The sequence below is a fragment of the Lonchura striata genome, chromosome 23 (genome assembly GCF_046129695.1).
Source record: "Lonchura striata isolate bLonStr1 chromosome 23, bLonStr1.mat, whole genome shotgun sequence".
In the NCBI taxonomy this organism is placed as follows: domain Eukaryota; kingdom Metazoa; phylum Chordata; class Aves; order Passeriformes; family Estrildidae; genus Lonchura; species Lonchura striata.
This window is the reverse complement of record NC_134625.1, coordinates 1,261,763-1,288,769: the sequence shown is the minus strand read 5'-3', so window position 1 is coordinate 1,288,769 and position 27,007 is coordinate 1,261,763. Positions and strand designations below refer to the sequence as shown.

At 44.7% G+C, this 27,007-nt stretch overlaps 2 protein-coding genes and 1 long non-coding RNA gene across 3 annotated transcripts in view; all 3 read left to right on the top strand.

Annotated features, from left to right (window-relative positions):
* The window catches only part of LOC110470979 (transmembrane protein 45B), a 54,902-nt gene extending 52,498 nt beyond the window's left edge, over positions 1-2,404 (top strand). The window contains exons 5-6 of the mRNA XM_021531087.3: positions 539-684; positions 1,353-2,404. Coding sequence (XP_021386762.2) covers positions 539-684; positions 1,353-1,470 — 264 coding nt within the window. The 3' untranslated portion in view covers positions 1,471-2,404. The remainder of the gene's footprint in view (positions 1-538; positions 685-1,352) is intronic.
* A 3,949-nt stretch (positions 2,405-6,353) lies between these two features.
* LOC110470988 (transmembrane protein 45B) lies at positions 6,354-12,991 on the top strand. The gene is made up of 6 exons (XM_077788060.1): positions 6,354-6,530; positions 9,937-10,135; positions 10,398-10,610; positions 11,227-11,411; positions 12,034-12,179; positions 12,436-12,991. Exons 2-6 carry the CDS (start codon positions 9,946-9,948, stop codon positions 12,563-12,565), a joined length of 864 nt encoding a protein of 287 aa, XP_077644186.1. The 5' UTR covers positions 6,354-6,530; positions 9,937-9,945; the 3' UTR covers positions 12,566-12,991.
* Positions 12,992-13,743: 752 nt separating this feature from the next.
* Positions 13,744-15,460, top strand: LOC110470987 (uncharacterized). The gene is made up of 3 exons (XR_002465514.1): positions 13,744-13,818; positions 13,992-14,052; positions 15,381-15,460. It is a non-coding gene; the product is annotated as an uncharacterized LOC110470987 (long non-coding RNA).
* Positions 15,461-27,007: the final 11,547 nt, after the last annotated feature.

Genomic DNA, 27,007 nt, shown 5'->3' with positions numbered 1-27,007 from the left:
AAAAAAAACCAACAAACCCAAAAAAAACAAACAAACAAAAAGAAACAAAACCAAACCAACCAACCAGCCAACCAAAACCAAACAAAAAAACAACCAAAATAACCACCCCAAAACCAAACTACTTTCTCTTCTCTTTTTCAAGGCTGTACTAACTCAAACCAGCATTTAATCAGAGGTAAAAAACTGGGCTGAGCTTGTAAAATACTAAATCTGGAGTATTTAAAGGATGGCTTGGATTTTGGAATGCTGAGGGTCAATTGTGTCTGGATATTGAACAGAAAAAGAGATACTTGGGCACAGATTTACTTTGTGTGGCCTCTCATTGCAAGGATGGACTTCACTCTCAGCAAAAACCTTTATCCTGATCAGGGCTCAAGTTCCTTGGTCACTAAATATATAAAGGTAACTCTTTGTGAGGGTGATGAGGCTCCGGCACAGGTTATTTAAGGTCCCTTCCAACCCAAACCATTCTGGCATTCTGGGATTCTATAATTTTTTTCCCAACATAGTTGTTCCACCAACTTCTTGTTCTACCCAGATCGGTGTTGTGCTGTTCCAGCCATGGGGAGGTCCTGTGTGGGATGAGAACGACCACAGCAACATCATGTTCCTCACGATGTGCTTCTTCTGGCACTGGGCAGCTGCTGTGGCTATCCTGGCTGTGAACTACACCCTCGCTTACTGGTATGGCTGGGACAGGGCTGGGACAGGAACTGGGGCAGGTCTGGGGTAGGCAGGCAGGGTGGGATGTCTGTAATGAGACAGATGTAACCCAGCCCTTCCTGCAGTACAAAATCACAGCTGAATAAGCAGTCCAAACTACTGCAGGTTTTAGGGCACATGTTTGTTGAGTGCACCGAATGCAAAACAGTGTCAGCGAGAGGCATGGGCATTAAATAGGAAGAAGTCACACAGCTGAGTCCCTAGAGGTGCTTCTGGGAGTCACACTGCTTATTTTCCTCTGCAATGAGTGCTGAAGTGAAACTTTAGTTTGACAGAGACATGAAAGCATTACCAGGACTCCCTGACACTTCATCCCCTGCCTTGCAAGGACTTCAAAGTGGTTGAAGGTCACTAAATTCTTAGAGGTACAAAATTAAAACATTACCAGCCCCCAGTTTGGCTTTTCCAAGGGGATGGGAAGATTATCCCACTTTAAGGGATGCTCTGAGGGATGCTGTGTAACCTACAGAATGGATAGTTCAGTCCATGCCCTCAAATATACTTTATACAGAATGAAAACCTTTCAATCCCCCATCAACAGTATTTTAGGACCTCTAGGATGAGGGTTCTGGTGAGTGGCATTAGGTTGGGGGTTTTTAAAATAATGATTTCTTGCTCCTATGCTGCAGCTGTATCCAGAGGCTCCAGAGAGGCAGTGGAGAACCCTACATCAGCCTGGGGGTCCGGCAGCAGAAGTGTGACAGCAGCTCCCAAGCCGCCTTCTTGAATGGCTCTGATGAAGAGTGAAAAGTGTGCAAACTCCTGCTCCAAATACATGAACAGTCGATTTTCCAGAAGAAACAAATAGAATGAAATATTTTTGTTTTGGAAGAGTGAGAGGTGCCCCTGTGGTTCTGCTGGGGGGAAGACTGAGCTCACAGGGGTAGCTGCCCTCCATCCATACCCAAATACCTCTGGCTCAGACACAGGCACAGCTTGAAGTGATTTTTAGCAGCAAAACAAAGCATGGATATTCAATGTGACAGGATTAGTTCATTCTATGGGCTCCTCTGTATGTTCCCATAGGGATGGAGAGCATCCTTTGGCCAGCTGACTTTTCCAAGAGCCTGGAGGCTGTGACCTGCTGTGACTGAAATCAGGAAAATCTCCAGGCTGAGGTCATGCACTTCTGGAGCAAGGCATCACCCCAAGGAGGACGACTAAGAGAGTGTTGAATGTGAGATTATGGCAATTTTTGCAACACCAGGGCTTGATTGTGCACAATACAAATGTTATTATTGAAGCTTTGAACTAAAGAGGGATTTTTTAAATCATTTTCATGTTCACTTAAAGGCTAAGAGAGTAAATAAATGTGAAATAAAAATCCTCACTGAGCTGATATCCTTAAATTTAAGACTGATAAATTATAGAGCGTGTAATAATAGCTTAGAAAAATTAATTCCTCAGACCTGCAAATCCTGAAGGACTGTAAGATAAATGGCCATGCAGCAGGGATTCATGAAATGTCCCAGTTTTCCATTGAAATAAATCCCTCCAGCTTGGAAAGCAAGATGAAACAAACACATGGTTTGTTTTAGGCTACCTTCAATAGCTAATTTCTTGCGAAAAGTGACTGGAAATATACCTCCTAGACAGAAGGAAAACATGCTAGTGCAGGGATTAAAAAAAATTATACATGTACATCTGTATATATAAATAAATAAAATAACCACCAGCACAACATCAATTGCCATTGTTGATGTCTCAAAGCCCAGGGCCAGAAGGACACTCTGCACTGAGATCTTCTCCCTTCTGTATAGTGGGGGATGGATTGTAAGAGATTTTTGTGCTCATGTTCATGACTGCACAGGTCCAAGGGAAGGCAAAGCTTGTCCTTTAACCCTTTTCCCCTTGTGCAAAGAGCCTGTCACAGACTATAAAGACTGCAGCCTGAATTTTATTGCTTTTTGACTCTGCTATAACAAGTAGCTTTCCTTGAATGCCAGCTTTCCTGTTTATCCACTGCTGAGCTGGTTTATTTTGCAGGGCTGGATACTGGGAGGTGCAAACAGAGATGGGCATGATGAGAATGAAGCAGCAGAGCTGCATCTCCATAAACCCATCTCATAAATTCCTGACTGGGTCTCATGAGCGTAACCACTGAACATGTGGAACATTTTGTATATATCTTTTTTTATTCCAAGGCAGAATAGTTTTTCCAAACATCACAAATTCCTCTGGCTGCTGTGGGGAGACACAAACCATTCTGCAGATGCCACTTGCTAATGGCAGAGACCCCCTCCCCGCCGTGAGGAAGGGGACAAACCAAGTTAATAGGATTGCTGCAGGACAGGGAAGGCTTAATTGAAGAGCGAAAAGGCCTTGTGTGATGCTCTGAATTATTTCTGGTCTTGTGTGAATTCTCTTAGGAAACAGCCCAAGCATCATTATTCCCATTAAACAGCCACGGGAGGGCAGCAGCTGCTGTTGAACTAGGAACAGATCCAAGCTGGATGCAGTCATCTTCCTCCTTCCCACCCTCGAAAGCCAGAGGTTTTTTTCAATTCCAGGGCACAATGAAAGCACAGGGCACAAATGAAAGCTGACTTTGGTTCTAAAAGCACTCTTTGCTTTTGGAATTGGGATGGGGTTTATCACAGCCCTTAATCGAGTTGCTGTCTCCTTTCCCTCCTCCTTTCTTTGTCTCCTGTCACTGTATGGCAACAAAACACCTTTTCCCTCCACAGCACCCAGTGTCTGGAATAGTTTCTGTTTGCCTCATTAACTCCCTGCTCCCACAAACATCCCAGGACTGTCAGCAAAGCACTCACTAATTTGTTTTTCAGCTCTGGAGCACATTCTTTTCCAAGGTATGAAGGTCAGGAAAGGAAGAGAGATCCAGCATGTGATTAAGTTTGGGTTCATTTCTGCATGACAATTAATGATTTTCATTTCAACTAAAAACAGTTTCTAAATAGTTTAGGCACCCAAACAAGGTATGAAGGTGTCTGGATCAGTGGTGCAGAGATGGCTTATTATATAGAGGTGCAACCTTAAGCCATCCTCACAATTATTTCTTGAGTGATGGATATTTTAGGACAGTCCTAGATGGAGACTTGCTTTTAATATAAAATTAATATCAAACAGTTGTTCTGGATGATGTTTTTCAGCGTATAATATTTGTACTTGATGATCTTGGAAGCTTTCTCCAACCTAAACCAATCTATGATTCTATACATTGAGTTAAAGTGTCTCTGTGCTGGACCCATCAGCCATGCAGCTGGAGTGGGCTGGGAGAATGTTTGTATCCATATCCACATTGAGTTTAAAAAGAGCAGGATCCCTAGGTGGTGTATCAGGAATGTTGTTTTCTTGTGTAACTGTAGTCTGATGTTTGATATTGTCACTCAAGTGTCCTGCTCATCCATGGCCAGAAGGAACTGCTGATCCTGCCCTTCTTTTACAAAGGAACCCAGACAACACCCCCAGAGCAGCTAAAGGTCCTGGCAGCATTTTCTTCCTGTAGCTGGAAATACAAACCCTTCATCAGCAGCCAGCACAGCCCATCCACGAGCCACTCATTCCTGGGACAGAGATAGGATCTCCTGCTGCCACCTGCACAACCACTTTTACGTGAGGCTGAAATTAAGTGTAGCAGCAGAACAAGCCCCGCCTCTGCTTTTGCCACCTGTTGCCTGTTTATGAAAGGCGGTGTTATCATTCGTCATAATAATAATACTTTGCACTTCCCAAACAACCATCCATCTGCAGCACTCGAGCTGCTGGCAAACCTTTAATTAGATTTTGCCTCCCACCACCCCCAGGAAGGAGACAAACATTATTACATTTTTTCATTAGCACTGAGGCTGATGATGAACCTTCAGGGAGATGTTGCAGTTAGAGCTAAGAGAAAAAGAAAAAACAAAAATACAAAATCAAATTCAATTCAGGGTTTAGCTTGAGGAGCTGGAGGGAGTCAGAGGGGTATATTCCTAAAGAACTGAAATGGAATCACATCCATTTGTGGCCGCAGTAATTTTACCATGCATGGAGTTTCAGTGACCTGCTGGGGGATTTTGAGGGATTTGCTGTCTTTTCTCCCAACCACCTGTCAGAGTTAAATCCTCATTTTTCTCATGGGGATGGTTTAAAAGAAACCTTCTTTTCTCAACTATTTAAGGCATTGAAAACTTCCTTCACTGTCTGTAACTTAACTTGCCCTTTTCATAGAGACTTTCTCTCTGGTCTTTACTCTTTACTGGCCCTTTATGGAAAAAGGCACATTGATCCTCTGTATAGATACTTTCCAGCTGGGCCTTGTTCCTCCCATCAACTCTCCAGCTGCTGCACTCCCACTTCATCTTTCCCCACTTTCTCCAAGGGCTTGACTCTTACTGCTTGGGAAGCAGCTTCTTGCCCTTTGGGGTAGGGGTCTGTAGAGGTAGGTGATTGCATGAAGGAAAACTGAGCTGAAAGAGGTCCCCTTCAGCAGGTGGTGCTGCTGCAAAAATGGTATCTTTTCATCCTGCATTATTTTCAGGGGTAGGTCTGTGAGGAAGAATTCCCATGAGGGTTGTATTCCTCCCTATGCTTGGATTTAATGATGTAACAAGTTCCTAAGCTTAAGCTTGGGTGAAACTGCATTTGTGGAATCCCCTTTGCTACTGTGAGCTTCCCAGGACCCTTTTGCAGGTGTACTAATCCCTGTTCCATTCATCCTTCTTCTCAGGCACCATTGGAACTGAGCAGTGATGGGTGTATGGCACAGCCTAGCCTCTTGTTTTCCTTCCTTCCTCCCACTTGATATGATGATAATGGGAATAAAAGGCTCCTGGCTATGGCTTGGTGGCTTTTCTGGCTGTGCTGGACCACAGCCCTTCACCCTGGGGAGGCTGCTTTGCTTCTGCACTGCTCCAGCCTTGGGTTTCTGTGGGTCGCTGGCTTTGGGCAGGGCTGATCCTACAAGCTTGTTTGGGGTGGTTTGGCAACATGAGTGAGAGAAACAGACAACTTCCTAGGAGAACTGCTGGCTTGAGAATGTGGCTGTGCCTGGGTCAGGGGCTTGGGCAGGGCTCTGAGGTGATGTTGGATGTTTCTGCACCATCACCTCAATGTTGTGGAAGGACATGAGGACACTCGGGGGGCCTGAGGTATTTATTTGCTTGAAGCACTTGCACTGCTTATCTCTGCAGCCATCAGCAGGATGGGCAGCAGCTTCGAGGTGGCCTGTGTCTGTGGTTGCTTGGTGAAGGGCAGTGTTGTATTAAAGAGGAAAAGGAGTGGAAACGGGCTGCTGTGTCCTTCCTGCCCATCTTTTGAGGGAGAGAGGGCCATGGCCCCCATTTCTTAGTTGCTGTGGGCTGGGAGGTGAAGTTCACAAAGGCTCTGCTCTGGTTTGTGAGCTCCTGGCCCAAAATCTCCTGTCCTCAGGCAACTTTTATAAGATTGGATCTCCTAAAAGGGTTGCCATGTCTCTGGCAGCCTAGTTCGCAGACTTCCAGCAGAGCTCTGTCAGACCTTGCTGCTGCCTTCTCTCTGCTTGGCTCTTTCCCCAGTCATCGCCAGCCCCATCCTAATGACTGAATACACATGGTTGCCATGTGAACAGGAATTGGCTGCTTATTTGGATTTTTGTGGCAAACTCCAGGAGAGTTGTTGGCTGTTTTTTTTAATAGCAGACAGGAGGTGGCCCAGGTTGTGAAAGGTGGTTGACTCAGGGTGCTTTGAACTGGCCCACAGGATGTTCAGCTCCAAACATCCTGTCTGAGGGGCACCTCCCCATGGTGGCTTCTCCCTTTATCTGCCTCTTCTGAGTAATAACCTTGCTGACACATCTGGAGAGGGAGAAGGACAGGCAGGAGTCACAGGTAAGCTCTTCCATCTGTACATTAGTGAGCAGCTGTGCCATGGGATGGACATGGCTGCTGGAACTTGGAAAGAAGGAGCATGGGGAGAACATCCATGAGAGACAAGGGTTCAGTGTGATGACAGCTGTGGGTGAGGCTGGTGGAAGTGGTGCTGATGGTGCCAGAAATTTCTGGCTTTAGCCATTTTTAGAGGGATCATTGTGTTTTGGAGCTGTGTGATAGCAGAGGATGGAAGTTGTTCAGCCTGAAGATCAGAAGGGTCAGGGGAGCCCTGAGAGCTCTTTCCGGTGCCTAGAGAGGCCCCAAGAGAGTTGGAGAGGGACTCCTGGAGTGTCAGGACAAGGGGAATGGCTTCTCACTGCCAGAGGACAGGGATGGATAGGATATTAGGAGGAAATCCTACCCTGTGAGGGTGTGGAGGCCCTGGCACAGGGTGCCCAGAGAAGCTGTGGTTGCTCCATCCCTGAAAGTGTCCAAGGATGGAGGAAGAATTGGAAAGAAAAGACCCTCCCAAATGTCTGTGGCCAGGTGCTGAACTTGTCCTCTGCACACAACCTGGCTGTCCTGGAATGCTGATGGGTGCTTGTAGAGAATGCTGGCATATGCAGAGGGACAGCAGCAATCCCCTCCACTAGAGCAGGTGGGGTCAAAAGCATGGATGGTGATGGATCTGGAGCTGCAATGGCCCCGGGGGAGAGCCTGGAAGTTGGGCAGGAATGCTGTCCTTCCCAAACCAAACCTGAGGAGGCTGTGAGCAGTCAGGCACAGCTCTGGAAGGACAGCAGGCAGCTCCTGGGGGCGACTGAGCAGGAGCATCACAGCCTGGAAGCTGTGAAGGGAGAGGGGCAGCTCAGGTAATAACTTCTGTCTGCAGCCATATTTCAAGTGCTCTGACAGAGCAGCTCCCAGGAGGAATAAATAATCTGATGTCTCTGCTCTTTCCTGGCTGCCACTTCCTTGGAGCTAAATGAGCTTTTATGTGCATTTGGCCTCCAAAGCTGGAGTGGGGAAATCCAGTGTGTCAGGGGTGTTGGGGTTGGGCTTGTTGGGCTGGTCGAGGGGCTTTGTGAATGTGGGGGTTGTTTTTCTGTGTTTCAAATATATGAGCTGTGCATGCAAGTGGACTGTTGCTTGGAAACGTCTGGTTTTGCTGCAGAATAGTGGCTGTTATATGAAAGGAGGTGGGATTTTTTTTTTTTTTTTGGTGAGTAAGTGAGTTACATGAAAACTTCTGCTTGTCTGATGGTGGTTTGGGACATCTCTGCTACAGGACATGGCTGGATTCTTGGAAGTGTTAAAAGTGTTCAAGGCCAGGTTGGAAGGGGTTTGGAGCAACCTGGTCCAGTGGAACAAGTCCCTGCCCATGGCAGGGAGTTGTAAAGAGATGAACTCTAAGATCCTTTCCAGCCCAAACCATTCTGGGATCTATAGTGACTCTTGAAGGGCTGTCTTCAGTTGCTGGGAAGCAAGGGAGATTTGTGACAACTCCCCAAATCCTTGCTGGCTTGGGCTGCAGAGGGGTTGCAAAGCAAGGGGGTCCTTGGTGCTGCAAGGAAGAGCGAGGCTGCTCTGCTGGGGAGAGGATGGACAGGGTAGGAGATTCCAGGGACAGCTCTGAAACAGCAGGCTGGGTCTGCTGGTAAAACAGGGCAAGGGGGACATGGCAGATGGATATGGGGTGACAGATCCCCAGGTTTACCCTGGATGCTGGTGTGGATTCGAGCAGCCTCTGGGGCTGCAGGTGCAACACATTTGTCACTTCTGGATTCTGGGATGTCTCTGCTCTCCTTCTCCATTTCATCCTGCCACATTAACGTTCCTGACATGTCTCTCAATCAGGGTGTGCTCCAACTTCAGGCTGTTGCCCTTGCAGTCACAAGTAGGACAATGGTAAATGTTGGTTATGTATCATACAGTTGTACTATGCTTAAATGTGCTTTATTGTTAGCCACTTCAGATGTAGATGTCTGTGCAGGGGAGATAAATGTCCTGGCTGGGGTGCCCAGGGTATGTATAATCAAAAAAGATGTGGATTCTCACCCTAATGTACGCACGCCAAATACAGCAGAGAGCCATCCCTGATCCCCAGCTCCTGGATGGGTCATTTCTCACCTACCTGAAAAGCTGTTTAGTAGTTTACATCCTGAAAGGAAACCTTAAGCATAGATTTGAGCCTTTCCCAGACTGTCTGTGTCCCAGAGATACAAAGGATGACAGTGGTTTCTACATTCCAATCCTTCGTTTGCCACACAGAGCTGAGCCAGTCTGACCCATGCCGGCTCTGCAACCATAACCTGACCTGGAAGATCTTGCAGAGCTCTCCCTCACCTCAGGCACTTGCCATGCCACATCCTATCCTTGTTTTGCAGTGACTAATTACTTTCTAGTGTGGGAGGACTCGGAGAACATGCTGGAGTTGTTCATTCAACCTTTGTGATTTGCTTTGGTATTTATAAACATAGTGAGGATGTGATCTGTGATGCAAGGGCAGGTCGGTGTGGAAGCTTTGGGATGAGTAATGCCTTCCTCTGTGCTCATCCAAGCTGCAGAAAAAGACCGGAAAGCCCATGAGGAGGAGAAAAATTACTCCTCCTTAAGTGGTAGAAGCTTGCAGAGAGCAAGGAGCTCTAGAGGTCTTTCTGAAGACAACAAGACCATTCCCAGGTAAAACAATGCTAGAAACACTTAGATCATTATTTATTCCTTTCTGTGTTTGCTACACTGGGATTTTTCTAAGGAATTTTGTTATGGCTGAAAGACTTTGCAGGATAAAAATTTGCTGTGCCTTTGTTCCTCCCCATCCTACTTGGTTGGTACTCTGGCATCGATCTGACTTAGTCAAGGCTTTTTTTATACTTCTTCCTATGGAGAGGAAATCTCTTGTGTCAAATCACCACTTGTGTGCCACACAAAGGTTGTGTAGAATATGCATAAGGCTCTTTTTCCAAATGTTAATGGTTTCTGGGTTGCCTCCTCCTGCACAGCCCAGAAAAGCCTTCACTAGCTGAAGCTCCTAATCCAGCACTGGACACACACCCTGGTAATTGCCTAGTTTGGAGCAAGTTTATGATCTATGGAAATAATTGTCATGTTGCTTTTTATGGGTAAAAACTTTGTTGTGCTTCCTCTTCTAATAGCTGTTATACTTTCTTGGGCACTACTGTATTGTTTTCTGGCATGAAGTTCAGATTATTTTATATGCAGCCACATAAATATGTATATACACAGTGCTGCACAGTGGCAGTTTCCCTGTGCTGATAGCCTATTTCTGTTTGTAATCCCTGTTTGCACCTGAGCCATGTACGCCTGCTCTGTCATGATGTGGATCCCTGGGGAATGCTGAGCAACCCAACAACTCCCTTGGGGATGCTTTCGGTTGGTCCTCAGACAATGTTTGTCCTTGCAGGTCCAGAGGATGAGCCCAATGCCAGCAACTTTTTTGGGCAGTGCCCTCCGAGGCACTTTCTTCTTTGCCTTTGGCCTGTGGTGGTCGGTGAGGTACCCCCTGAAGTACCTCAGGAGGAAAGGGGATGCTGAGGGCCAGCCAGGCCGTGGGCGCACAGAGGTCTTCGAAGGCGCAGTCAAAGCTTTCTTTGCTCTAGTAGGTAAGAGAGGGTGATGATGAGTCTGTGCCCCAATATCTACTAGCACAGCAGCAACTCCCCCACAACACTGGGCCTGTTTTAGTGAGAAACATCTGGTATGGGAGGGCTTAGGGACACGCTTGTGGCAGACCCTGGGATGAGGAGCTTGGTGGTGTTCTCCTGGGCAAACATCACTACAGGTCCACACCTGCAAAGGAACATTCCCTCAGGCTTGTCATTTCCCCATATATAAGGAAAAGTGACATTTTCTCTCTTTGTCCAGGGATATTGGTGGAGCAATTTGTGCCCACTGGTCCTCACCTGCATCTGTACAGCCCCAAGACACACAGCTGGACTGACCTCACCCACTGGCACTACTCCACCATCTACCTCTTCTTCCTTCTCTCTGGCATCACAGAGGTGGTCTCACACTCTCCACTCAAGCTGCCCCCTGGCTTGGACCGGCTCTCACTGTCCCTGGCTCTGCTTGTGGAAGGTGAATTGCACCTGGTGGTAGGGAAGGGCACAGAATAAGGAATTGTTGCAGTGTTCATGGGGTGTGACAGCTCCTGTGCAGTCTGGGGGCCACAAAGGCAGACCTGGAGGGTGCGTGGATGCATGATGACTTTGGCTTTGTGACAGCCACCCCCTCTCTTCTCCTCCTAAACATGGATCCAACCATAGCTGGATGCCACCGGGGAGGCTTGAGGGATCTGTGCTTCTCCTGATGGCCAACAGCTCTCTCACTCTGAAAGTACAAAAAGGTGACATCCCCCCAGCTTGGTTGGATGCAGAGGGACAGGTCCTGATTCAAAGTTCCCCACCATCTTTTGAGCTTCTCCTGCAGCCCTGGCTGGGACACAGGAATTCCCCCAGGTAAAGGGGCTCAGAGGCCTCCCCAGGTACAGGGGTTCCTCAGGAGCAGAGCTGAGCCAGTGCTGGGGCTGCCTGGTTATTGCAGAGGGAAGGCGGTGACAGCAGCTGGTGGGTCTCTGGTTCTTCCCTCCAAGGCAGATCATGGCAAGGCCTGAAGCCTACTAGTGAGTTTTCAGATGATTTTTAAGAGAACAATCCCAGAGTGTCCTTTGCTAACACAGAGTGGATCTTGGCAGGTTTGCTCTTCTGTTTCCGTGACTACAGTGGCGCTGTGCTGGACCAGCACGTCCACTCCCTGCTGACCATTGCTATCTTTGCTGGAGCCCTCTGTGCCCTCCTAGAGGTGTTCCTCCGAGACCATATCATCCTGGAAACCTTCAGGACCAGCTCCTTCCTTCTCCAGGGCTCTTGGCTATGGCAGGTCAGTGTGTATCCAGCGTTCTCCTCAGATCTTTGTGCCCAGGAAGGCGAGTGGAGTGGGGCTGCCGCTGTAGGTACATCTGTTTGGGTTAAATTTCTAGGCTGTTAAAATATCTTTGTAAATAAGAAGAGGAAATGAGGCTCAGTGCCAGAGCTGCCATCATGAAATGCATGTTGCAGCATGGACAGAGCTGGAAATGAATGGAAAACGGAAATCGGAGCCCACAAGGAAGGGAAACTACAATAATGAATTTTTATTAATTTTATTAGATCTATTTTCTTCCTCTGTTTGTTCCAAGTAACTGGAAACATCTGGAAATCTCTCATGTAATCTCACAGCTTTTTGTCTAGGGGGAAATGCACAGACTGTCAGCGTCACCTTTTGGATGTCACCCTTTCCAAGATGCTGGGCTTGCACTGCAAGCCCTAAGGATTATCTGCAGAGAATCCATCTCCTCCTGACACCTTTGTGTCACCAGCTGGGGAAGCCAAAGGCAGTGTCCTAAGTGTTATTTGGGGTTACAGTGCCTCTAGTCCACAGTCAGCTGCAGCAGGTGGGCTAAAGTCAGGAGGAAAACAGGAGGGATGTGCTAAAGTCTGACTTCTCTTTCATCTGTGACCAGATTGGGTTTGTGTTGTCCCCTCCATGGGGAGGACCAGGCTGGGATCAGAGCGACTCCAGCAACCTCTTGTTCCTCACCATGTGTTTCTGCTGGCACTACATGGGCGCTTTGGCTGTTGTGGCCGCCAACGCTGCTGCATCCCGCTGGTATGACGGGGTCCTGGCACAGTGCATGGGCTGGGGTGGCCAAGAGCAATACCCAGACCCAACAGTGGGCTGGGAAATGCATGCACCAGTGTGTCATGGGATAAGGAGTGTGGGGATCCATGTGTATCCAAGCATGGCTTGGCTGGAAGGGGTGGATTCCATGCCACCACAGAGCAGCCTTCCCAAGCAGGGTGGGATGAGCCAGTGCCTTTCACTACCCACAAGTCCCTGACCATTGTCACTGTCTCTCCTGCAGCTGCAATGAGTCCTGCCAGCTAAAATTTGGAGACATCGACGTGGAGTTGGACTGTGGCTTGTGCCTCCACAGAGGGAAGAAGAGCTCCAGTGGCGCCTTGCTGCCAGAGAGCAGCTCAGATGACAAATGAGGCTGTGGTGGGCATGGAAATCTCTTCCCTGATGGTTTAGAGCTCTTGAGATGAGGTTTTTAATTAGTCTTGATAAACTACAGTGGCACTTGACAGTGGAGCATTAGAAGTAGAAGGCAGGACCCTGAGGCAGAGCGTGACAGAACATGCCAAGTCTTTCCTTGTGCATCCCTTTGGTAGCCACAAGTTCTTAATTCTCTGAGCTGCAGCTCAGGCTGCAGACTGCAGGACTAGTTTTCTGTTGGAGTCCAACTGGAGTGACAAATCTGATTGTTTTTCTAACGTTTTCCTTTCTGCTTCCTCAGAAGGGAGCCAAGCCAGCATTCAAAGCTCCTGGTGGCTGTCATCCTGGTCTTCATTGAGAGGGTTTTGTACAAAGCTGAATGTACAGACTATCTGTGATCACCAATAAAGTGCTTTAACACATCTCCTCCATGGATCTCTTGAACACCATGCTGCAGGCTAAGGCAATGTTGGCTTCAAAATGGTTTGGGCAGTGGATGAAATATCTGAGGGGTGGGACTGTGTATGATTTAATGTGGATAAATCTGCCCAGGAAAGGATGGGTGGCCAGTGGATGGAAAGGATGGAGGGTAGCTGCTCTCTTGCTTGTTTATCATCAGAAGCTGAGTTAGGCATATGAGCCAAGAGTTTGTGTTCCTGAGAGATGGGATGTTTGCTGGGCAGGGGGCTTGGCTGAGAAACCTTTGAAGCAAAATGATGGTTTCAGCTGGCTGGGGGTGGGGAGTATGGATGTTCTTGAGAATCTCTGAAACCCTGCAGTGATTTCAATTTTTCTCCAACACCTTTATTCCCTCCTTGGAGCTGGTCACTTCCAAACAAAACCTTCCAGTTAGGGGTGTCTGTCTTGCTGTTGGAGTCTCCTTTTGTTTGCAGCAGAACAATGTGAGCAGATCCTTCCTGTGGGGAGATGGAGAACAAAATCGAATTTAAAAGATAGCATTAGGAGGATTAGTGAAAGAACATCACTAATCATCATCCAAAAGGTCATCATCAGCATCTAAAATGTTTGTGCCATGCCCTTGGCTGAGGGCTGGGCTGGGTGAACAAGGGAGCACCAGCAGCACTGATTTTATTGTCTTCCAACACGTTTACTATATTTCCCTAAGAAATGCAAGAGCCAGTTTAGTCTGAACAAATCCCTGATGTGCTGCGCAGGCTGGGAGGAAAGAAAAATTCCTCCTACCTCAGACCAATTGCAATTCCCAGCCTAATGGGAGCTCTCTGGAAGAGTGAGTACTGCCTATTTAATTTTTTTTATTTTGAATTTTATTTTTATTTTTTGTTTTTTGGGTTTTTTTTATTTTTTTGGTTTTTTGGGGGTTTTTTGGTAGTGTTTTGAGTTTTTTTGTATGTTTGTTTTTTTAATTTTATTTTATTCTTGTATTTTCTCCTTTTGGAGCAGGGCTGGAAGAAGACCAATGCTTTGTGTCCAGAAAAAAGCCTCGAGGAGCAGAGAAAACCAAGTAAGTGCAGTATTTTGGGCTCCCACATTTGGCAAGCACACACAGAGGATGAAGCAGGCTGCCCTCCTGAGCAATGGTTTTGCCAGGACCTGGCTGCCTTTAAGTCGGGCTGATGTGGCTCTCCAGTACTGGAGTGAGCGCTTGCATTGTGCTCCATGGAGGTGATGTACTCCCATTGTTAATAATCCTCCTGGGACTAGAAGTGAGGTAATTTTGTCAAGTTGTTATAGACTGGCTGCCACAAATGGGAAGCTCAGTGCAGTGGTTACACCCTGGTATATACTGAGCTTGGATTGAAAAGAAGGGGATAAACAATCTCTTTCCCCTTTGATCAACTGATGTTACTTTTTTTCTGTATTTTTCCCTGCCCAAATGTTATCTTTGCAGTGCTGAATCTCTTACTGAGGGTTTTGCTGCATAAAATGTTGGGTTTTTTTGGTGATGTTCCTTCTTTCTTTGAATACCTGTAAGTAAGAGCAAATAGTAACCATCATGCTGTGTGTTTGACAGGTTCAGTGGGATCATGCTCCAAGCCCAAGAAGGTTTCTTTGAGCAGGCACCCAAAATTACCTGTTGCCATGTTAGGAGATAGAGTTGCCCCATATTTGATACATGACTAATGTTCTTCATGTCAATAAAGTAGAAAGAAGACCTGAGGTTGTTGAGGCTGTGGCTGTGTTTGTTACAGTTCCCAGCTAGCCTGGGTATGGGACTGATATTTCTTGTAACATCTTCTCTCCCAGTGAAGCCTGAAGTGAGTAAAACTAATAATTGAGTAGAGAGTCAACCCATGGCAGGGGTTAGAATGAGAGTTCTTTAAAATCCCTTTCAACCCAAACCATTCTGGGATTCCATGACTAGACAAGATGCAAGTGATCAGTAAAGACCCCACTGTCCACCCAAAAGTGTTGATGGTCATGTGCTGTGGACATAGGTGACCCTGAAATAGGTGGGAGGTAGACACATGTTTCATTGCAGTCCCTGCCTCTCCGAGGCAGGTTAGGATATGTGACTGCAGGAGTTCAATTACAGGTGACCTCGTTATTTATCATACACAGACCTGACAGATGCTGCTCCTGTTATTTTGTCACAAAACATTCAATTCCTTGTGTAGCTCCTGGTCTGTCTGCACTGTTAGTCCCCAGAGAGATGCAGAGATGTGGATGATTTTCTTTGTCCATGGCCTGTGATCTGTGATTCCCTGAAAAATACCTTGGCCAGAAAGCGATGCTGTGTCTCTTTGTTGTTTCACACATTGTTAAGCTTTAAATGATGCTGCTCAAGTCAGGATTTAAGGTAATTCTTACCTGTATTTTACCTTCACACAGAAACACTAAGACTGGTGGTTTTGATGACAAATATTCCCTGCTGCACAGTTAAATTTGAAGAATTGATTGAGGTATCCAGAACAGACGTGCTGAAGTGTTGGAAGGAACCTTTGCACTTCCAGATTGAATTCACAAGTTTTCTCACAGCAAGGGTTAGAAGAATGTAATGGTAAGTTTCCCATTTCCACAAATCCTCTGCTGCTGGTATATATCAGGAACAGGCTTTTACACTGGAGGAACTGGACACAGAAGCCTTTGGAGGATGGCTGGGTGTAATTTGGGTATCCTCTTGCCTCAGCCAGAGGGAAGAGACACTTCTTGAGATCATATGGAAAAGTGCTGCTGGACAAGCTGAGGTGCTTTACAAACCCCCAGTACTAAGATCTGTATGCAAAACCTTTTATTGTCGTTGCTGAGAGATTTGCTGGAGATTCATGGTTTTAAAAAGAGTTGAAATTAGTACTTTAAGCACCACTAAAATCTATTGTTTCAGCTTAATTATTAAACTTAGCTTCCAAACTTAATACAACTGCTGTTCAGAGGACAATCAGATTTTCTAGGTCACTCATCTCTTCCAGAACTTAAAATTTTCCATTACTTTTTAAATTATTTTTTTTTTTTTTAAATCTTGATGTGTTTCTTGCCTATTAACTCAAGCAATTTAAGAAACAACAGTCAGCAGTACATGGTTATTTTTCTCTGAGGATACACAGCCTGGATCTCATCCAAGGTTGTGGTGAGGCTGCACCTTAAATAGTGTACTCAGGTTTGGGTCCCTCCCTACAAGGAAGACATTGTGGTGCTGGAGACTGTCCAGAGAAGGGAACAGAACTGAAGAAGTGCTGCCAAGTAGGGGGAAGTTTTCCAGCTCTGGCTGGAGTAGTTTTCATGGGAGGCTGGAGGTTCTTGAATGTGCCTGGGTGGTGATCATGAAGTGTTAGGTGGAGAAGAGGCTGGTCCTGCTTCAAGGATGGTCTGGGTTCCAGCAAGAGTTACACAGTGTAACAGGGGGGATAAACTCAATGTAATTGTAAATGTGTTTCCACTGTACTTCGTGAAACTTCAGACCAGCAAACAGTTTGATAAATGTGTGTGTATAATGAGATGCTCAAATATAATGAATCTTAAGAGTTTGAGTGGCCTTATTGAAAAATATACAGTTTCCTCTGGGTGTAACATCTGTGAAGTCTCATAGTGCTCACATCCCTCACCTCTGTCCTGACATGTTTATGAATTCCTGGGAGGTGTTTTTTTTCCCAGCACTGCTTTGAAAACAGATACCAGTGACTGTGTTTTGTGGTGGGAAATAAAATTTAAAAATCCAGGTGTGCCAATGTGTTTCACAAAAAAAAAAAAAATGCCCTGTTTATTAACTTTAATAATATTTATTTTCCCTGCAGGCTATGGGGAGTTTTATACATTGTGTGAGTACTGAGGCTGGTGGTAGGATGCCTCATTGTGCCCCATTTCTGCTGGTTCTGTGAGGTGTTTTGAATTCACTAGGAGCATCCTTTCCAGCACAGTGGAATCTGGTGAGGAGGTTATTATACATCCTACCGATTTCCAGAAAGCAATGTGGAAACACCTTTGGTGCAACTATTTAAATCTGGTGAACCTTTTGTCCTCAGGACACCTCAGAAAACCTGAGCTCTTCTTTGGAGTCTCCAACTTCAACAGCAGCCAGGCTCCTCGCCTCAGTTTAAAGTTGTATGTAAAGATAAAGAAAGGTTTTTCTAATGCTGAGTATCATTATCCAATACTTTCCTCTGGTTTGATTGTGTGTGCTGGGTAGAGATACCCACATATGCTGATATTGTGGTGGGGGCATGAGTTACCTGGATTAAAAAATGAGTTACCATGGATTTGAGCCATAAGCTGCCAGCAGTACTTGGAAACCTAGCTGAAGCCATCAATAGTACAGCAAAACCTGGAAAAACTGCTCTCCAGAGCTGATACTGGGATTCTGAAAGAACAGCAGTTGCCTCTTGTTCACCTTCCTATACTGGTTAGTTCAACTGGCCCTTGTTTCTCAGGGTTATGCTGCTGGAAAATAAAGAATGTAGTTCTCTCACTGATGTGTGAGTGTAGTAGAGAGGTGTTACTTGAATCTATAAAATAACATAATTTTTACTTGATTTGCAGAATATTTGTGATTCATCTGTTCTGCTGACCTGATGTGTTTCCCTACAATGTGTTACCAGTGCTCCATCAGTTGCTCCATCACCTGCTGAGTGTTGCCATGCCATGAAAGGGTGGAAAAAATGTCCTTTCTTGCTGGGGTTTAGGTGGTTCCTTTTTTCCCCTGTGGGCTGCTGGCATCTGATGAACATGGTGCAGCTCTTGTTTCCTCCTTTGTTTCTTCCTCACTGGGAGACTATTGTCACAATGGACAAAACCTACCTAATTCTGCGATTTATCAGAATAAAAATTCTACCTGGCCAAGCTGTCGTACAGCTCCTGTGAGGGCTGGATCTTAACTATACCTTGGGCCCCAGCAGTGTCACAGAAAGGAGAAATTTTTTTATTCATAAACTATATCAGTTTCACATTTATTTGTACTGAAATTCAAAGTATTTGTTTTAGATTGTGTAATGTTCTACAAAGGGCCAGGAGTTTGTTTGGCTTTAAAAAGAGTTTTAGTTGGGTTTAAAAGAGGAGGTTTGGGTGTTAAAAGAGGGGGTTTGGGGTTTAAAAGAGAGAGTTTTGTAGGTTTTGTTATAAATGAGAATTTACTCAGCCAGATTAAAAATAAAAATCATTTTATTTGCAGTCAAATTCTATCTAGCCAGCCACACGGAAAGGACAGAGCCGAGCCCAGGGTCGGCCCTGGGTGTGCAACAAGGAGTCAGCCTCAGCAGAGGTTTTCTCCTATGCCCACACACCTCCATCCTGGCCCAAATGGTTTTTATAGGGAAAATTCCGCCTGAGGCCAAGATTTCAGCAGTTAGTCTTTTCTTCTATTCAGAGTCTATAGGTTAATAAGATTTTCTTTTTTTGGTGATGAGGAGAAATAATTCAATGTCTGGAGTAGTTGAATTCTTGATGAAAGTTTACGGGAAGGCTGTATTCACATGGATCTGTCTGAGGATTTCCATGATATCCATCTTGGACGATCAGCACCGATGATCGTGATGATCAACACCTGGAGCCCAGACATGGCCCATCTCCTGGCCAAGCCACATCCTTTTACTTGTAAATCAGTTTCCAATATACATCCAGTCTCGCCTGCAAGGGGGGGTGGGGGGGAACTAATACGACGGGCATGATTTAACAAGTATCCAATATTACATATTTCATACAAGGAATGGTGCAAATTATATTTATTACACATAACAGTTTGAATAGTTTTTGTATTGTGTTGTGGTTCTCCTTTAACCTAATGTTGTATCAAACATTTTTGTTACGGAAGCCTTTGGAAGGTGGGAGCAGAAAAGAGGAGTTGGCCAAAATCCTTGTCTTTCCTAGGGATCCAATAAAGAATGGAAGATGCACAGCTGCTGGTTTTAATTACAGACTGAAGGAAACCTAAGTTACTGTGTACATATCTATGTACAGTTTAAGTTTCCTGATGTTCTGTAGCAAATTCCAAGTAAAATTTGGATTTAAATGGCAAAATAACTGGAGATGCATTCCCAGCTTAACTCTTGGACTCAAAGCTGTAGAGTTTAATTAACCAATTGACTGATTATCATGTGAGGACATGGATTCCTTGGCTGAGCTTCTGTAGAAGGCAGTTTTGCCGCTGCGGCCTAGCGGCAGGAGAAGGGAGCGGCGCTGGCTGACAGTGTCAGGGCTGCAAGCAAAGGCAAGCCAAAAGGCCTCAAGTGGCAAAAACGGCGGCCCTAATGATAGTAAAAGGTTTTTAAATCATGGGGATTTAGGGTTAAAAGGAAAATTAAGCTTAGTAGGCCCTGAAAAGAAAAGTAAATACCCTAGGTATATGAAGACCTTGTACCTTGCTATAACTGCACCTGTGTAGCTAGTATGTGATAAATTATATAATTGTTAGATGTGATGATTGTTTAGTAATTAAATATAATTACTGTTTAATCGTAAGAATAATCATAAGAAACTGTGGTCAGGGGCCTAAGAAAGATCACAAGAAACTCATGTCAATGTATACAATAGAACAATATAAGTTTAATAATTAATATGTAAGCTATATAATGATAGAATATAAAATATGTTCAGCTCGAAAGCCATGTCAGAGTCAGATTTGGTCTGTACCCCTGATTCTCAGAGCTCTCAATAAAAGCACCTGCAGGTAGTCATATCCCGTCATTTTGTGTGTTCCTAAACACTAACAGTAACAACAAATCAGGACAAGTATGGGGTGGATATGTGTAAACATAAAACCAACAGGGAAGGGGAGAGTGCACACATAATGTACCAACAAGTGAAGGAAGATATCATAACTGACACAGAAACTTCCAGATAAGCGGGTGCAGCAAATAATGACAGACAAACTGCAGGGGCAGGATTTAGAAGACAGACAGGGAAGGGTGTGGAACTAAGGGAGGTATACCCTAGGACTGGGGAAAGGCGGGAAAGCAGGTGGAAAAACAGCTTTGGGGAGAGACTTTTTAGGAAAACTGAACAGGGGTGAATAGGGACAAACCATTACAATTATATTAAGCAATTTCTTAAACATAAAGTTCAAAATCCCACTACTACACAGTTTTTTATTTTAGACCAGCTTTAACACCAGAGCTGGAGCTTCTCAAACAGCACTGGATGTGTAAACATGACTGTAAAGCTGTTTTGTGGGCAAAGAAATTCCTGTTCTTCTTTGGGTAGAAAATGCTTGTTCTGTGTTTTGTGTTTAATTGGAAGATGAGAAGCTTCACAATTAAAGGTGATTTAGACCAAGTACATGGGACTTTGTTCAAGAAAAATGCAACACCCTTAAAATATTTTTTTAAAATAAAAGTAAAAATAAAGCAACTTTTGCTTTACTTTTGATTTTTGTTTTCAGCTTTGCTTACATTTGTTTTCACTTTTTGTTATTTACTTTAATTTTCACCTCTTTATTTTTGCTTTTATTTTCAGTTATTTTTATATTCACTTCTACTTTTTATTTTTAAAATGAAAATATATTTAAATATTAAAAAAAAAAACCCCAAACACCACCAGGTTCCTCCCCTTGACTTGTTCTACCCCAGCCAAAATCCAAACTGCTGAGATAGATTCTTCCCTAATGTCTTCTATTATAAAAATAAAAATTGCAGCTCCCCCACTAGAGTTTATACATTGAAAAAAAAGCCCCGCCCAGGAAAAGAAGTAACACACCAAGTACCTGGAAGTGTGGTCCTCTGGTTTATTAACCATCCAAAAACATGGAATATCAAAAATTCTTTCAAATGAGCCAAATTCTAAGTCCTTAATTTTGGAGACTCTGGGAGGCATCCCCTAGGTTAGGGAGACAAGAAGTTTCCCTCAAAAAGCTGTGAGACCCCATTGGCTCCTTTTCCTGTTCCCATGTCTCTGAGCCATTCCCTCCCTCTTCTCCCTTTTCTTTGTACTGCCCCGATGCCACTGTCCAGTCCTGGCCTCTGAGCAAGAGAAAGCAGGAGACTCCCCATGAGGTTGCCTGGGACTCTGAGCATCTTATCAGGCAGCTGAATTAAACATCAGTGAATATTATGCAAAGGCCCTTTTTGCTTCCTTACCCTGGACTTTATTAGCAGCAATTCAGGTTGCAACACTTAATCAGAAAAAAATCACCATGATTTACTTCCATGCTGAAGCTCCTTTTTTCAGCAAGATATTCCAAATATACCAGTAAAGTTGTGGTGGATGGACACATCCCAGGTTGTAAACAGTTTATATTTATATATATATATATACATATATATATATCTAGTCTGTAAGAGTTAAGAACACTTGAACATCCTCAAATACCCAGTGTCTTAAAAAATATGAACTGACAGCACAGGAATAAATGGACCACCTAAACCCAGACTGTGATTCAGAGCACAAACTGGGCCATTGGAAATTCAAGTGTTCTCTGCTTTTTTAAAAATAAACTTGAGCAAATAGGCCTGGAATTATATTACAATGACTTTTCTCATCTGTGGCTTGTAGTTCTTGATGCATCATGCTGAAGAGTAAAGGATGCTTCAAGTTCAACCCAAAAAGCTGGTTTTGGTATTCACCCTTCAAAGCAAGGAGAAAGTAATTAGGAAAAGGCAATACAGACAACATTCCCAGAATTACGAGCAGAGAACTAAAGGGACTAAACACATAATCTGTACAAAAAAGATTATTAATGAAGTAACTGGAATAGATGAAGGCTGGATCTGTGACCAAGCATTGGGATAATCCTAGTCTAGTTCTTGATTCTCAGTACCTGGAGTGAGCTCCAGTCGTTTATTTGTGTCACCAGCCAGGAGTAAAGCTCTAAAAAAAATCTCAAACCACTGGGAATCCATGCCAGCAAAGAATGGCTGGATCATTACTTTACCTGCAGTTTATTTCTTTTCCAGTATCCAAACACTCACATGGCCATAAGGAGTGTTTCCTTCCTCGTGCCTGCTGAAAACTCATGTCCATAATTGCCTCTTCACAGGATAACAAAAAATCTAAAACAGATTACTCTGTTACATCCAAAAAAGTGACACCAAAAGGTGGCACAGCAAGGGCTGAGCCCCAGAAAAAGGGCTGCACACAAATAAGTTTGCCCAGAGGAGGAAAAAAGGATGATATTTCCTTGTGGCCTGCTCTCAACTTAAAGATCCCCCTTTAGACTTCCCTGGCCTCAGATAATCACATAGCTTTTCCTGCCCCAAAACTCATTGATACGGGCAGGAGAGCTGCTGCTGAAAAAAAGCAGCATTATATTTGACCACCCAGAGACCTGCTCTAACCCAAGCTGGGAGTTCAGTGAGATGCCCTCCAGAAGTTCCTTCTAGCCTTAATTTCTCCATGAGCCTGCACCAGCTGCAGGATTATTCCCTGTTGGACCACCACACTGGGAAAACAATTATTCCTCAGTCTGCATTTTGTGAGGCAGTACCAGCCCTGGGAGAACCAGCCCTACTCTGTTCTCCGCTGCAGGAAGCAGAGGCCTTGGTCAGCACACAGGAGAACAGCCCATCCCCTCCCTTTCACACATGCTCCCTGCAAACCCAGGCAGCAACACCAAAATCCCAGTCTATAAGACTTCTGTAAGATTGCTCTAAGAACAGGCCCTCTGCCAGATGTTCTCAAACACACCCTGGAAGCACCAAGCCCAGCTCCAGGATGGCAGCTCTGTGCCAACTCCCCATTCTAGCAGCCATCCAGGGAGCTGCTGAGGGAGCCAATCTCTCTGCTCAGAAGCCTTCACACCACTTTCTCCCTGCAGATGTTTTCTCTGAAGTGCCTGTTCTTTCAGCTAAAAAAATAAATGCACCCTGGATTTATTTATTTATCCACCTACGAGACCAGAGTTTCCCTCTTTTAGAGCTTGCCATAGACAGAGCCCTTCCTCTCAGAGACCTTGCAGCAGGATACACCGAACAGCTGCTATGATATAATTCAGAAGGGATATTAAATCCCAGTCAACCATCTGCATCTCCCTTATCCCTCACTGACACTGTCTAGAGTACCAGAACAGAAGCACTCTCAGCCTCTTCAACATCAGAGCAATACGTTTTACAGGGAGAGATTCTTCACAGTCACACACACATGGGATGAGCAGAAAGTTCAAAGCCAAGAGTGAACACATTCAAAGTCACAGGTATTTCACTTCCTGCTGCAGAGTCAGGCAGAGAAAAGCCCCTGGTGTGTTGCAGGCTGGGACTCAGAGGAGGGAATCGATGTTCTCCCTGCCAGGGAATGTTCCCAGGGAGCAGGTGAGGAGGATGAAGGAGATCCCTGCTCTCACATTAACAGGTGAGATGCTCCTGAGACGTTCCTGCCTCCAGAATAGCCTCCAGCCCAGGTCCAGAGGATGGATGTTGTTGTGGAGACTGCAAGGATGTTGAGGATCTCAGGACAATCATTTGCAGGCAATCTGACTCCCCTTGCTCTTTCTGCTCTCATATTCAGGGATCATACTGGGAAATCTAAGGTATGGAAACAGAAATTTGGCTTAGGTTCCTACATTCCTAGAGCACAGCCAGGCTGTGGGCCCCAGAGCTCCATGAAGCTCTAACATGGGAGGATGGGGAATCATTCAGAAAACTGGGATATCCCCAAACTGTTTCACTCAGACACAGCAATTCAGGTATTAAGTTCCACAGACTATCCCATCACCTCATCCTCTTAAGAGTCTTTACCTCTGTCCCAGATTGAAAGGCAAGATGTATTCCATCTGTATGGCAGTTGTCTTCTGTTAAGTGGGCAGTTTTCCTTATCTCTTTCACAACTATTCTACCTCCAGGGAGACATCTGATAATGGGATATTGAACATCACTGCATGACTGATAAAAGTTACAGCATCCCATTGTGAGATGCTCTGCCCAGAGAGAGGAGCCAAGCATTCCTAACTAGATATAATCTGGGTTTTTGGGACACCAGACTCAGGCTCTCTTCCGCTGGATTTCCAGGAGGGCTGCAGCCATTTCAATTTGGACGGCTACCAACACCCTGACCAAAAAAGGGTGTCAGGTTGTATTCTGACTCTGTCAGTGGTTTTTCTTTTGTATTATTGCATGTATTTTGTTTTCTTTTTCACTTTTCCTAATAAATTGTATTTCTGACTTGGAGTCTCTCACTGTTTTTTTTTTTCAAACCAGAACAACCTCCTCCCACTGACACACCTCGTGGCAAGATTTTGGGGAGATGGGACCACTTCCCTCATGCCCAGCCTCTCCCACCACCTTCAGCCCCACACTCCAAGCACCAGAGTCTGTTCAGACTCTGAACCTCCCTGATGCCATCCAGAGACTGATGGCATTAAACAGCCATCTCATTCAGCCCACAGCCTATTCTCAAATTGCTCTCAGGAACCCAGTGATGCTGGAAATAAAATTTTTCATTAACCCATCCTGGCAGCGCACACAGAAAGCCTCTGGTCCATGGTTAAGTGCTCCTGCTACAAAGACACAGTCTCTACACTGGTCACTGGAAAATACAGCAAAATGCTCCTGTGTTCAACCCACTTGCTCCTGCAGAACCACATATACATGAATTAAACCTTCATCTCTGTCAGGTGCAGTGCTCAGCAGGATCTTCTCCCCACCCCTGCAGCAAAGCTACCAGTGCCTGCTGGGATCAAAATGTGAATTTATGGAGAGGCACCCAGAAGGTTAAGGATGCTCTGACTCCTGCACTGGAGAAACAGCTTTTGAGCCTGCTGCTTTCCTGTTCCCTGAGACTTCCATCCCGTGTTGCAACACCATGTTGCTAAGGATTACAGCCAGGTGTTCTGCATGTGGTCCCACTGAGACCTGAAAGCAGGAGCCGCTCACTCACCCTTGCTTTCCCTACCTTACTCTACTGTGTCCTATAAAAACTGTCTTTTTCTGGCTCATCACTGTTGCCCCTCGCTGTGCATATCTGGCAGTCTTTTTCACCACAACAAAGCCACTGATGCCACTGACAGACTGCTCTGGAGACCATGCAAATTCCTGTGTGGTGGCACCAACTTTAAGCACCACTCAGGCTGGATCAAAAGGACACCTCACCTTGAGATTAGCAGCTCTCAAACATCTACCTGAAACATCCCAGGTCAAAGGATTAGGAGAGTTTATGTGCTCTATCATGCTCTATCAGGTGAATGTCACTTTTTGATGGGGAAAGGTATCGCCAGCCAGGAGGCTATGTACAAGTCACGAATGGGATGGGACTGCTGAGGAACGTGTCTTGAGCTGTTTTTTAGCATCAGTCTCATTACTTGCCTATGACAATGGGAAGATGCCAGCAGCTCACATCCCAGGCAGCAGACCAAGAACTTAATGTTACAACTTAATTTAAAAGCTTTTTGACCAATCGCACAAAGCAAAAGTATATTGACAGTAGTTCTATTCAATCACTATAAGCACACGTACCTTTGGTTAAAATAATGCTTGCCTATTTCGAATACAATACTTGCTTGTAAGCCTCAAGATACAATGCACAGAGCTCCATTATTAAGCTTACATCTTCCTAATATCTCACCAGATATACTTTTCTGCAACTTAGGGAGTTACTCTACCCAAGCGTTAATACAGAGACCATTGTTCTATTTATCCTGACTTTCTAATTCTTGTATAATTTTCCTGCTGACAACTCTTATAGCTACTGCTTAGCTCTAATCACCATCCTGCTGTCTCTGAGGCCTGCCTTTTGCAATGTGCCCAAAACCCTCTGATTTTAAGGAATCCCACAATTCCCCCTCTTGGTTCAACTAAAAAGAAACTTTCAAAACCTTGTCATTTATTAACTACCTTGCATTTCATAGCGCTTCTATAATATATCTGCTTATTACTTGCTTAAAGAATCATTTTTGCTCACATTTAAGTGTGGCTATATTACAACACAGCAATTTTAATGCTGTGAAAGTCCAATCAATTCAAAGCACATGTTTGATAGCAATTACAAGTCATTGTTCAAAAAAGTCTTGCCAGTTCCAAGGTCTTAGTTCAAAACCTTCCTCCATCTCTATACCTTCATCCACTAACTCTGTAAGAGTTCGAGAACTCTCTGTGAATCCATTTTCTACCTCTCTCTCGTATGATAAAAACTTCTTTGATAGCTTTGTCCATCATTTGTTGCACACACCGAAGTATGCAAGGTATTACTATTAGTATCGTAACTAAAATGCCTAACAAATATAAACCTATTTTACAAAGATTCTTTAGCCAAGGTGCAAAACTCCATTCTTGGAACAACTTATCTAGCCATGATCCACCATCTTCTTTAATTTGAGCTGTCAAATCTTTCAGCTTTTGTATGCTTTCATGGATGGATTCAGACTGATCTGACAGGTTCATACAACACAATCCTTCAAATTCCTCACAACCACATCCATGTGCCAGTAAAAGAAATTCAATTGTTGCTCTGTTTTGAAGGGTAGTATGTCTAACACTGTTAACATCTGTCAGCATATCACTGATTGCAGTGGATGTGGTATTAGTCTGTTTACTTAGCCAATATCCAACCCAATCTAATTGTTTAATTACACCAAAACCTTGAATTCCTGTATGCAGAGTAATGGAGAGTAACATTGTACTTTGGAGGACCACCTTCTCGCCAATCATTAGCTGTAAACATAATGCAAAAATCCATTGTTAAAGAACCAAGGATTTCTAATTCTTGGGGTTTAGATACTATCTTGGGAAGTTCTTTGACCCAAGTACTCCAATTCAATACAAGATTGCCCCCACTGTCAATTTCATCAGGCTTACTATTGAATTGCTTTTTGACCAAGGGCAAATTCTTTACTGGCACACTGACTAGGCAGGTTGAGAAAGGCTTTTCTGGTTCTGAATTAGACAAGCATATGGTATCTGAGCTTGCTGCCTTGGCTAAGGTCACCCAAACATTTGTTTTTGGTTGTTCCACAGGCAAATCTGCACTGCAAGAAGCAATTGGAACCAACCAATGCCAGCATATAATTTGAGTTTGCTCCATCCTTTTTCATGAGCTAATTTTTGGCAAAAAGTTCACCCATATATACCAATTTAGAAATGTTGCTTTTGACCTTAAAATAAAATTTCACC